Consider the following 13,526-nt stretch of genomic DNA (forward strand, 5'->3'; position numbering starts at 1 on the left):
GAGCAAGTGTATGGTTCTTGGTTTTGGCTTAAAAATCTAGTCACTTGTCAAATTTAGCAGCTGAGGCTGAAGCAGTTCCTAGGGCTGGAAAGATCAGAGCTGTTATCTTATTTTAGACTAACTTGAACTTAAGAATATAGAATGTTAGAAGTGAAAGGAAATTTTAGAGTCCAACTAGCCAAACCATCCAATTTTACAGATGAGGTTTCTTCTGAAATACTGAAAGTGGGGAGATTATGGGCATTTGACCCAGAGAAAGTTCTAGTTTAATATAGTGTACAGAGAGGGAGAATGTGTTCTCTCTCTCTCTCTCTCCATATATATGTGTATTCATATATGTAAATAAGTACATTTATATAATATCCTCTATATAGAAAGTTATATATAAGTAAATCTACATTTTTAATTATCAGTAAAGAATTTTGAGTCTCCCTCCAAAATATGTAGATTTATTTATTTACAAGTTATATTCAACAGTTTATCACAAAATTTACAGATAAATAGATATTGTTAAAGTATGAAATAAAGAGGAAAATTATATTTAATCTACAGTCAATAAAAAGCTATTGGAGTTTATTGAGTTAGGGGAACGACATGGTCAATGTGCTTTAAGAAAATCATTTTTTTAGGTGAATAGAAAAATGAATCAGGTAGATGAATTATGAGTCTATTGCAATAGCCTGGATAAGAGGTGATGAGGGGCCTGACTAGTGAATGAGTAGAGAGAAGGAAATAGATGTGAGAGATGTTGTGAAGGTATGATTGGATATGTGAGGTGAGTAAGAGTGAAGACTCAAAGATATACCAAGATTCCCAACTTGGATCATTGGGGAAATGATGATGTCTTTAACATTAACAGGAATTCTATAAAGAGATGGATTTGGATTGGGGGTGGTAGAGATAAATGTAATGAGGTTTCTAACAGTTTTCAACCCATTCATGTCTACTCATCTTGTGCTATTTGATCCATCCCACTAAAAATGAAAAAAGTTAGGGAAGGAAAGACTCCTGCTACCCTGAAATATGAGGTTAGTTCAGCAGTCCAGAGCAGCTACAAGGCTGTCTGATGAAGCCATGAGCTTATCTGGCTGGTAGGGTGTGAGTTTGCTGCTATTGAGAGAAAGAAATTTTCCTAGCATCTGTCTAGCTGCTGTTACAGGTGTTGGGATAAGTTGGCATGTACCAAACCAGCTTGAGATTATAAATGAGCAGGTAAGCATTCATGCTTCAGAAAGCTATAGAGCTACTAATCAGGGTTTGACTTAATGTTTTGTTGATTGTCTAGACTTAGAGAATGCTAGAGAAAAATGTTAGTAAGAGGAAACCAGGGATACACTGGACCTGGAGTCAGGATGATCAAAGTTAAAATCTGGATTCAGACTCTTTTTTTTTTTTTTAGGTTTTTGCAAGGCAAACAGGGTTAAGTGGCTTGCCCAAGGCCACACAGCTAGGTAATTATTAAGTGTCTGAGACTGGATTTGAACCCAGGTACTCCTGACTCCAGGGCTGGTGCTTTATCTACTACACTGCCACCTAGCTGCCCCCCTGGATTCAGACTCTTGCCAGTAGTGTGACCCTTGCAAGTCACTTAACTTCTATTTGCCTCAGGTTTTCTCAACTTTAAAATGATAATAACTTTAAATCAAATAAGATAATATTTGTAAAAACATTTAGCAAAAACTCTGGTACACTAAACAAATGTTTATTTCCTTCCCTTAATGAATCTGATTAAACTTAAAAGTCTGCCTGGCATGTTCCAAGGTGTGTCATGCCATACACTTAAGGCGTTGGTTGTTAAACATTTATTAGCACATACCTAATTAGAACACTCCAGGTTCACATTGCGTATTGAGGGGATCAATATATTTTCAGCATGGATGTGTTGGAGATAACATCTTTGACTGGCTACCCTCCAACTGGTTTACATGTGGGTCTTTGAGCTTGTGTTACGGTCCTCCACTTTGTAAATCATTACTCTTGGCTTCTGCACTCTGTATCTCCTTCTAAGAAATGGTTTTCTATGGGAATCATGATGGGACCAGGAAAGAAATGAGCATAATCAAAACATTCATTGAGTGCCTATAAAGCATTGTAATCAGAGTTGGGGGTCCAAAGACAAAAAAATAGACAATCTCAGTCCTCAAGTACACTCTATTGGAAGGTAAGGGTAGGGGTAGGGGAACAAAATATGTACAAAGATAGGTCATTGTAAGGAAATTGGAGGACCTCAAGAACCCTACCAAGGCAGTGGGATTGTGATCAGAAAAGGCTCCAGGGACGAGGTAATCTGGCTACCTATTACCCAAAGCTCTTGTTCCCCCAAGGTAGACAGAATTTCCCGATCACCACCTGACCAGGACCAGGAGGTCCCCTACCACTGGGCCAGGCCTCCTCAATCTGTTCTAAAACATTGCAAGCTCGGTAAGTAGAGTCAGTCCCTCTCTTCTCCCCACCTCCAACCTCTACCAGTATTGTTCCACAGTGGCCCCCCACCCCGCGCCAGGAATTTCTCAACCTCATCCTCTCTTACTTACTGAGGATCATTGAGGTTCTCTCTTCCTTAGTGAATAAGTAAGGCTCCTGATCCTGAAGAAATTGGAATGAAAATGGGCTGCTAAGAATCGTCCTCTAAAACCCTGGTTCTCCAACCCCTGATTCTCATTTTTCCATTAATAACAACTCCTAGGGTAAAAGTGTGGAAACCTTTTCCCCTGATTGCAAACTCAGTTTGGGAGTAAGCATATTTCCCAATGCTTCAGTTCCTTTGGATCTCCATGGCCCTCTCCCTTTAACCCTTTACCCTCTAGGTGTCTCTCCAGGGCTGGATGGCATGAAAACATTGAGAAAGTCACCACTGACCCACCTGCAGGGGATCCCTGGCAAGGCCCCATGGAATGAGTTCTGTCATAGCTCCTTGTCCCTAGGCAGTGAGCCTGAGACCAGAGCTCCAAGCCCTTCTACCTCCTCCAGACCCAGGGTCCTCTCCCAATCCCAGGAAGACTTCTCTGCCAGTCCTAATCTCAGCTGTCCCAAAGCTGATTCCCCAACTCGGGTGGGCAGCAATACACAGAAGGCCTCAGGTGAGTAGCTCATCTCCCCTCTCCCAGACAAGAAGATGGTTAGGTAGGCAGAAACTGGCCTTGAAGGGTCAGATCAAGCCAGGCTCTGCCTCCTGCCCTCATTTACAGCCAGAGCCAGGCTCCCAGACACCCAAGATGTGCTTGGATGCTGGGTTGACCATCCTGCAGCTCCTCTTCAGATGCCTCCCCAGCATATACCCCTGGTGCCCGGTCCTCAGGATGGAAGTCGGGATGGTTGGCCAAGAGATCTGGGCTCCAGGTTGGAGTGTCTCAGGACCCAGCTGAACAGGTGAGATACTAGTTCTAGGATATTTTGAGTGGGGAACAAGGAGTTAAAAGGCAGGCCTTGGAAATGGTGTTGCAAGAGCTCCTCCTATTGATCAACCAGAGACATGGGGAGTTTCTGGGGGACTAATGACCCCTTTTTACTGCCAAGCCATGGAATCTTAAATTTGAAAATGGGACTTTAGAAGGCAACTAGTCCCTCCTAATCTTTTAAATCTTTTACATGCTATTCTTATTTCGTTTTCTAGCTGTTAGAATGATGTTCAGTTTTACATGTTGACAGATTAAATAATGGATTATAATCTTTTGTGTCATAGATTCCTTTATCAGTTAGGTGAACCCTAGCGACCCTCTTCCAGAATGCTTTTAATGTATCAATAAAATAAAATTTAAAATAAATAAATATTTAAGAATAAAAATAAAAATGAAAAACATAGATTTACAAAGAAAACCAAAGATTACAAAAAATAAGATGCAGTTTTTTCCTCCATTTAAGTTCTCTCATCCTCTGAAATCTAAGAGGTCTGTTGATAAGTTAAAATCTCTTGGATTAAATATAGAATAATAGATACATATAAATATGCACACAGTATATAATATATTATGCATAATATGATAATATAGTAAAATATAAATATATTGCATAATATATGTATAAATAATATATAATATATATGTACACACACCTATATATATACATAGGCAAGAAGGTAGTAGAAGAATTTATTAGGATCTGGTACTCTGTCAAAGAGCTAGGAATATAAAAGTCAGCAAGATAGTCCTGCCCTTAGCCTTTTGGAGTCAACAAAACAAAAAGAGGGATCGTGGAGAAAGCCAATATGAATTAAATGTATCAATTTGACTAGAAATATCTTGGTTCATAAAAGTCCAGGTGGCTCTAAGGGCAGAATTCCATTCTCAGGTGAGGAGGGAGTAGAGATAATGACCTGGATATATATCTTTCCTTTACCTACAAATTCCCGACCCAGACATCTTAAAATATAATTAGCTAGATGATTCACTCAAGTAGAACCAGGGTCAGCTTCACCATTCTTAATGGGGTAAAAGCAGGTCTGTTGGTGCCAGGCATAGCTAAAGGTATAGAACAGAAGTGAGGAGTTGCAGGCCAGTAGTGACTGGTATGAGGGATAATGAATGGTCTCCAAGGTGGAGAAGAGCTCTTTTTCCCCATCTGCTTGGCTCCCTGGTCCCTCAATCCAACACTGACTTCCAGGTTCTATCTGGCAGGCTGGAATCTCAGATGTCTTCAGATCTCAGCATCATTCTAAAGCTTCTGCATTGCCATTTGTCCCAAGCCTACAATCCTGTCTCTCCAGCCTCAGAGCCTTTGGACTTGCTCCCTCCTTCACCTCCTTCTCCTCTTGCTGCAGCTGCTACTGCAGGTGCTGGTGCTCAGTGTCCTGAGACCATGAAGTTGCCCACACCCTCCGGAGAGGTGAGCAGAGCAGTCCCCTCTTCGGTGACCTTGGCAGGATGGACACTACACCCTCACACTCAAGATTCACTTACAGTGACAACTACACATGCACAGCCCAGAACAACTAGGGATCCAACATCAATCCCTGCTTCACTCTCTGTCCTAGATTCTGTTAATATAATAACTAGGGTAAGAGTCAGGGAGCTCAAGTATTACTCAGAAGAGGTTACCAAGAACATCTCTTAACTGGCTCAGGGTCCCAGAGCTTGAAGGCTGATTACTGTGGCCAGAGGCATACAGTCAGACTCAGAACTTCTTACTCTTTTCCACTGAGGAATATGGGAACCTCAACTGGAGTCAGAGATGGGATTGCCAGAAAGGAACCAGTTGCATTCCATGGTGGGGCAATGGAAAAATGAGTAAATCTCAGATAGATTATCCAAGAAGCAAGAATCTAGTGGGTAGTCAGTGGGTAGAGCACTGACCCTGGAATCAGGAGGACCTGAGTTCAAATTTGACCTCAGATGCTTGACAGTTACTAGTTGTGTGATGCTGGGCATCATAAAAAAAGGAGTCTGGGGGCTAGAGAGCCAGAGGACAAGATAAATATTCCTACTGACTTGGCTCAAGAAATAACTCCAAATACACCATTGCCTTTAGGAGACAGAAGTTTATCCTAGGCAAATGAGACTCCTTTCACATGGTAACAAGAAGCTGAGGACAGCTCAAATTAAGTCCAGGTAGGAAATGACAGATTATTAACCAAGCAACATCAAACTGTAGAAATTTCTGAGTTTTTCCTCAAGTTCTAGCTTATTAAACATCAGTTAATAATGTAGGCTTTAGGAGAAGTGATAATCCCTGCTCTTTCTCCAACTCCAAGGTTAGCATCCCCTTTGTCCTTTTCCTGCCTCTACCCCATAGAATCATTACCTATTAGCCTAGAGATAACCTCTTCTAGGTGGCTCAGAGGATAGAACATTAGTACTCCCCTAGGTAAATCCTTTAACTCTATATACCTGTTTCCTCATTTGTAAAATAAACTGGAGAAGGAAATGGCAAGCCACTCCAATATCTCTGCCATATGGTGTCATAAAGAGTCAAAAATGACTGAACAACAAACCTCTTCAAGTAGAGAGTGCTAAAAAGAGGTCCAAAAAGAGGGATATTAGCAAAATGTAACCAGAGACTGAAAATTCTATAAATTGAATATTTCTAAGATGTGCTTCAATCAAAGAGCTCCAAACCTGAATATCTTCAGGAAGCAAATCAGTGTTTTCCCAATCTTTTGTTGGATTCTTTCTTTTTCTTTTTTTTAATTGAAACTAACAATCATTAACAAAAATTTTTTTCAATAGTCAATCAATTACCATTTAGTAAGTGCCTACTATGTGCTGGCAATGTACTAAATGCTGAGATTATAAAGAAAAGCAAAGGATAGATTCTCCCCTTAAGGAGTTCACAGAATTGCAAACAGAAAAACAAACAAAAAAGTATATAAAATCACTAACTTGTTCTGTTTATTAGTTTTATTTTTTTAAATGAGGTGGTAATGAAATTTCCCATTTCACTTTGACTTTTTGTTTGTTTGCTTTCTTGTGTATTTTAAATATTTTATTGATGCTCTTTTTTTTCATTTCTTTCACTACCCACAAATTCACAGGCACACAAAACACTCCCCCACAGAAACCCTTCTCTTAGAACAAATAAATATAGTTAAGCAAAATACATCAACATATTGACCATGTCTAAAAATGTATCTTTTGGCACATCTCTATCCCATCTTGTGGATTGGCTTCTGTAACTTATTCTTCCCCATGTAAAAGTCCTATTGTTAGAATAGCAAGAACAAAGCAGCCGGAGGGTAGGTGGAAGGATACTGTTGAGGAATACCCAATCTCCCTCTCTTGCAGAAGTTTTCTTGAGCCAAAAATATATTAATAGGAAAAGGCAGGACCTCTGCATCTGGTATTTAAAAATTAGACTTTCTAACCACTTAACTGCACCATTTTATTCTGGGAGCTAGAGGAAACAACAAGATTTAGGAAAAGATCCTATATGTCTTCCATTTTGTGTCTATTGATGTATTTCTCTTATCCTTTGAATGTAGGATTGGATTTGGAGAGAGGGCAATTCAGGTATCCTTTATGCTCAATGACTGGATAGGCATTACACTTAATAGGAAATAATTTGGGATAAATTAGGGGTTTGAGGTCAACAAAGACTAGGTCCTTGATTTATACATTCATATATTCCTTCCCACTTCCTAGGGCAGGAGAAGTCTGATAAGGTAAGCAAAGTATAGTACATATTTATTTTTAAACGAAAGTTTGCCCTAACTCATGAGAGAAGAGGAAATTGTATAACACTTTTTGCAATAATTAAAGAAATCCTGAAATGCTTCAAAATTAAGGTTAAGAATTCTTTGTTTAACAATCTCTAGCTGATAGATAGAGGACTTTGCCAATGATGAAAAATGCAATCTACCTCTTCAAGAAATTGTGATGGACCCAGGGTGCAGAATGAGATTTTTTTTTTTACAAATAACCAAGGCTAGAATTTATTTTGCTTATCTATGCATAAAGGTTGCAAGGATTTTGTTTTTCTTTTTTTTTTAATCAATAGAGGAGAATGGAGGGGAGGGAAACTATTTTTCTCTATCAGGGAAAAAAATTAATTTCAAAAATAAAAATTTTTACCCAGAGGAACTCTTGAAATCTCTGGCAACTCTTAGAATCTGTAATCTGGGTTAGCAGTGGAAAATCTCTGATTGACATTTATAAGTAGGAGCAGGACATCCTTTCAGAAGTGGGGAGAGCCAGTCCTATTGTTCCTTAGCAAGGCCTGAAGTTATTGCTATCATTCACACTTTCTTTCTCCCCTTTTCCAGACTCCGAGCTACAGTGACCTGGAAAAATATATTCAGAAATGAAGAAATTCTTCATCCAATAACATTTATCTTCTGGTGGCATCAAATGATCCCTTAACCCTCTCTTAGAATAGGTGCAACCTGACCAGCTTCTTTCTCCTCAGCTATCCCTTCTGAGATTGCATTGAGTATAGGGATTCAGATGGTGTCGACACTTCCCCTCATTCCTTGAATACCTTTGACCTTTCCCCAAATATCTGGACTTCCAGAAGCACCTCTCAGATTTGGCTAAGCAGGATAATTGGTCTATGTAGGAATTTGAGTCATTGATTCCCATTACAACTGAAATCCTTGCTGATAGGGCTGGATGATTCTCTCTCTCTCTCTCTCTCTCTCTCTCTCTCTCTCTCTCTCTATATATATATATATATATATATATATATATATATATATATGTGTATGTGTGTGTTGTGTACAGAATAGGGATTTGAAAAAAAATAGGATTACAGCATCAAAGGCTTGGGAGTGAGGCTCTCCCCAATTCCTGCAGGGCATGGTCTCTAAAGATATTTTTCTAGAATAATAGCTTCCAAGCAGCCAATGACCCCAAAGCAGGTATGTCTCAATGCATTAAGGCAGGCACTCAATGTCTAACCCAGATTCCGCTGTGGTCATCTTCATAAATGTTGCTGTCATGGAAGAGGAATCTTCATGCAATATGGAGAAAGAATGAACATTACTATGTGAGGGGAAAACAAAGAATCTTCTAGTTGTTCAGGGTCAGGTTTTTGAGGATCAATTGGATGAAGAGAAAAGATCTCTGATCCTTACTGTTAGGAATTCTGACTCTAGAAAGAGGGACAAGGTCACCACTCTTCCTCCATAACTAGAATTAATATACATCCTATGAGTGACTTCCACCATAGCAAAAGTTATCCTTGGCTAGAGAAAACTGGCTGCCTTCTGTGGTTAACACTTCCTTTAAGAGGCATAGCTTTCAACCCATTCACAATGGCTTTGCCTCAGCCTCTATTCCTCTAATGACTGTCCCAAACTAACTTTTCTAATAGATTTGCAATGTCACTCGGTCCCCTTTGGAGAAATTGTAGCATTCACCCAGCTAATAAATCCATCAAAAATCATTTGGGATTGTATGTGTAATATGTGGGTTATCCAAATTAGTCACCTATTTAGCTTCACAATCATGTTACCTTAAAAAAAACAAATTAGGTGTGTGGAGGGAAGGACAAGCTTAGATGGGTAGTAATAGATTGATACTCTGTACAATCATATGGGAGTGTACTAATGGCAGAGAAGTACCAAGGTGGGGGCAACTGGAACTTTCTCTTTAGGGTACAAAAATTAAGATGATTCAAAATAAAATATTTAGCTCATATACTCCTTCTGAAGACTAGTAAATTAGGGAAATATGAATTTTGTGTAGGAATTATGGTCTTGCAGGATTTACTCCTTTTAGGATTTCTCTCTCCCCAATTTCCTCACCTCTCTTACCCCTACAAACATACACACACATATATATCACATCACATCACATCACATTTCCTTCAATACTGGCAGAGGAACAGTAAATCAATCAATCAATAAGCATTTATTAAGTACCTACTATGTGCCAGTGCTAGATAATAGATGCAGGAAATACAAAAATAAAAGTGGAATAGTCCCTTTTATTAAAGATGCTTACATTATAATAGAGTGGGGGGGGCAGATAGAGTAGTAGATAGAGTAATGGATAGAGCACCAGTCCTGGAGTCAGGAGTACCTGAGTTCAAATCTGACCTCAGACACTTAATAATTACCTAGCTGTGTGGCCTTGGGCAAGCCACTTAACCCCATTTGCCTCGCAAAAACAAAACAAAACCTAAAAAAAACCCATAAAAACAAATAGAGTGAGGGGGTAGAATGGGGTAGGTTGGGGGTGGGGTGACACATTGCAAATTTATAGGTTTTAATATACCTGGTAATCAGAACAGGCTGAGATGAGGTCACCAATTGAAAGATATTGTTTAGAGAAAAAGAAATTTACATTTATATTTAAAAGGAATAGCAAGTTGTAATAGATTTGCAGTTTCATTTTTATTATTATACCATGCTAAAAAAATACTTGTCTCATTCCATAAATTAATTTTTAAAAAAGAGTATAGAGAAAAAAGAAGAGTGTTTGAGACAGTTATGTGGGCTATCTCCAGAGTTAGTGGGCATGACATGAATCATGTTCTAAAAGAAATTATTGAAAAGTACCCTGTCACAGGTCAGGTAGGTAAGAGAAGAACAAAAAATACGTCACAGAAATGCAAAGAGGGAACATCCAGGAGGAAAGGGTAACTATAGAGTCAAATGCTGCAGCCATTGGATTTGGCAATTAAGATCATTGGTAACTGGAATGAATAATTTCAGTTAAATGATGAAGTAGGAAACTAATTTGCAAAGGTTTAACCAATATGTGAGAGAAGAGGAAATGGAGACAAGTATGTAGACAACTTTTAAAAAAAAATATGAAAAAGAGAGACAAAGGATGATGATAGCTTAAATAGTAGGATCTAGAGAGTTTTTGAAGTTTTTGAAGAATGAGAAAACTAGAGGAATATAAGAAGGTAAGTAACCAATTGCTATATAAAGATTAGAGGGAGGAAGTGATCATTGAACAGTCTGTTAAAGAAGATAAAAAGGGTTAGGTCAAGACTGGCATTGGGAAAGAGAACTGCCTCATTATCAGAATAAAGTGGGAGACTGTGATATCAAAAAAGTATTGTCAAAGAGCAGTTAAGTGATGCACTGGCCCTTGAGCCATGAGGATCTGAGTTCAAATCCAGCCTCAGACACCTGACACTTACCAAGCAAGTCACTTCATCCTGATTGCCTCACATCCTGAGCATCTCTAGTTGTTCTGATTCATGTCTGGTCACTGGACCCAGATGACTCCGGAAGAGAAAGTGAGGCTAGTGACTTAGCACAGCACGCCCCTCACTCAAATCCAATTCATATGCTTGTCATGGCATTACCTCCCTGATGTCATAGTCTTCTTTGAGAATGAAGGACAAGCATCATCATCATCATGTCTAGAGGCAAATATAGAGAAGTAGTAGGAATGGCCCCAAGATTATTCACAAGGTATAAATCAAGATCTCTACTAAAGTTGTAAGAGGTAACTGGCTAATGTCTTTCTAAAGGCTTAATATCTAATCATTTATATCCATGTTATTATTTATCAATCTAAGGGCAGTTAGGTGGCGCAATGGATAGCACACTGGCCTTGGATTTAGAAGGATGAGAATTCAAATCTGGCCTCAGATATTTGGCACTTACTGTGTGACCTTGGGCAAGTAACTTAACCCTGATTGCTTCACATCCAGGTCTGTCTCCAGTTGTCCTGATTCATATCTGGCCACTGGACCTAGATGACTGTGAAGGAGAAAGTGAGGCTGATGACTTATACAACACCCCCTCACTCAAATCTAATTCATGTGCTTGTCATGGCATCACCTCCCTGATGTCACTGCCTTCTTCGAAAAATGAAGGACAAATATTATTATTTATCAACCTAGGAACTTTGATGTAACCTTAAGAGATCAAGGCCTAATGATATATGAAGAGATGAGTGACTTATGGGAAAAGAGGTGTAGGTAGAATGGAAAAGGTCACACTTAGATATCCTATTACCTTGCTATGCTTTCTGATATACAGATGATGGACTATATGTACAAAATGAGACATTTTCAGATAGGACCAATATCATTTACTTTGATAAGTTATACTCATTTATTACAAAAGATAGCTTTTGGGGGGTGGGATATTAAGGTATGTTGAGGCAAAAAAGAAAGAAGGAAAGAAAAACGGGAGGAAAAAGTTCAATAAAATATGTAAAAAATGAACAGAAGGTAATTCAAAAGAGGACCCAACCAATAAGGGTAGTCTTAATACTACTATGCTAAAGCTGATGTATACTTAAAAAAAAGATAAGCTTTACATGTTATATTCAATGTCACATGCAATCCTTTGTTATTTGTAAATGTAAATGTTCACATTTGATAGTTATCAAATTCATAATGAATATTTTATTTTACAATAAAGGAGACAAGATATTTCTGTATCATCATGTTTCAACTAAAATTAAGAAAGTACATGCAATTCCCGACTTTCTCTTCTTTATACAAAAAGGATCAATAGCTTGAGAGTCCTGTGAGTTCATTGGTATGGGAACACCTCCCATTAATGGCAATTACAAGTTCTCTATTACTTACAGCCTTGGAGAATAATCTCACAGGTAATAAATGTCATTAAGCACATCCTTGATAGGTACCTTGTTTTCTCTCTTAACTGGTCTTCTATTAGCAGTGGCTTCTAACATTCTGGTTCAATTCTCACCCACCCCACTTCTCTTAATTAGATTCAGGACAAAGGCTGAATTCAATTTCATTTTCAAGGGAATTCAACTATGAATCATTCAGTAAAGCCCAAAATCATTGGACAGAAGACCTAGAGTTAGTATTGTCTTTGGAGACAATCCAGCCCATGAGATTCTTAAAGGATTTTTTTCCCAAGGATGCCTTTGGCAATCTGGTGAAGGCTTTGAATTCCTTCTCAGAAAAAATGCTTTTTAAATGTATAAGAAGTAAAATTATGGGGGCAGTTAGGTGATACAATGGACAGAACACTGGTCCTGGAGTCAGGAGGAACTGAGTTCAAATCTGACTTCTGACACTTAATTAAATACCTAGCTGTGTGACCTTGGGCAAGTCACTCAACCCCATTACTTTAAATAAAATTTAAAAAAAATAAAATTACACAATAAATCAATTATATTGAAATACTTATATCAAAATAATTTTTTTTAGAAAAGTCCCAGGATCCCAGGTTAAGAAACCTTGATCTTTCCCAGCCCTTCCCTTTCCCCTGCCTGGTTCCCCACTCTCCTCTTCCCCCCCCACAAAAAAAAAGCTAGGTGGCAAAAGTGAACTGGGAGTCAGGAAAGTCTGAAGCCTTGAGTTCGAATGAGGTCTCAAACACTAGCGATGTGATCCTGGGCAAGTCCCCTACCTCTGTTGGCCTCAGTTTCCTCATTTGTAAAATGAAGATAACACGTTTGTCGAGGTCAAATGAGTTGTTTGTAAAGCACAGTAGGCACTTATATATATATAATATATATTTATATATTGTATTGTATGTTATGTATATGTATTGTGTGTATATAATATTGTATTTTATATATCTATATATGTATGTATATACTAATTTCTGTATCCCATCTCATTTTAGAGAAGAAACTGAGAGCTAGAGTCTGATACTTGCTAGGTGGGCAAGTTAGTTAAGCTCCCTGAGTCCAGGTTCTTACTGACAGCGTGTAATTACCATTTCGGGACCAATGATTTAATCTAAATCTTAGGGTTCAGACGATGGCTGTGGTCTAACAAAGCTCCCGCCGTTCCTAGATCAGACAAGGCTGACCTGTCGTGCTCGGGGAAATGGGATGCCTTCGAGGGCTGGAAAATTGGGCACAAAGAGGGCACAAGCGTGCACGGGTGTAGAGGAGGGAGGCAGCGTGCGAAACAAAAGTAGCGGAGGTGCGGGGTGCACGTGCTCCACGCTCGGCGACTCCCCGTCGGGACCCGCAGGCTATTGGTGGAGACTGTGGCCGTGGACGGAAGTCGCTCACAGCCGGGTCTCCCGGGAGGAGGTCCCGGGGAACGCCGGCGCCTCGAAATCTAAACTGCCCCGGCACCAGGGAGCTCGCGAAGGCTAGTCCCTCAACCTCTGACCCCACCCTCCGCTCCCTCCCGCAAGGTTCGGGATCTCTTTGATTGACATCCTAACCAACCAACGGATTTTTCTGGGTTGT

At 39.3% G+C, this 13,526-nt stretch overlaps 1 protein-coding gene across 1 annotated transcript in view; it reads left to right on the forward strand.

Moving 5' to 3' along the window:
* The window catches only part of KCNH6 (potassium voltage-gated channel subfamily H member 6), a 50,014-nt gene extending 36,584 nt beyond the window's left edge, over nucleotides 1–13,430 (forward strand). Inside the window, exons 10-14 of the mRNA XM_074220968.1 lie at nucleotides 2,325–2,421; nucleotides 2,808–3,080; nucleotides 3,189–3,369; nucleotides 4,614–4,821; nucleotides 13,074–13,430. Of these exons, the coding sequence (XP_074077069.1) occupies nucleotides 2,325–2,421; nucleotides 2,808–3,080; nucleotides 3,189–3,369; nucleotides 4,614–4,821; nucleotides 13,074–13,430 (1,116 nt within the window). The remainder of the gene's footprint in view (nucleotides 1–2,324; nucleotides 2,422–2,807; nucleotides 3,081–3,188; nucleotides 3,370–4,613; nucleotides 4,822–13,073) is intronic.
* The last annotated feature ends 96 nt before the right edge of the window (nucleotides 13,431–13,526 follow it).

Source organism: Macrotis lagotis, chromosome 2, assembly GCF_037893015.1.
Source record: "Macrotis lagotis isolate mMagLag1 chromosome 2, bilby.v1.9.chrom.fasta, whole genome shotgun sequence".
Lineage (NCBI taxonomy): Eukaryota > Metazoa > Chordata > Mammalia > Peramelemorphia > Peramelidae > Macrotis > Macrotis lagotis.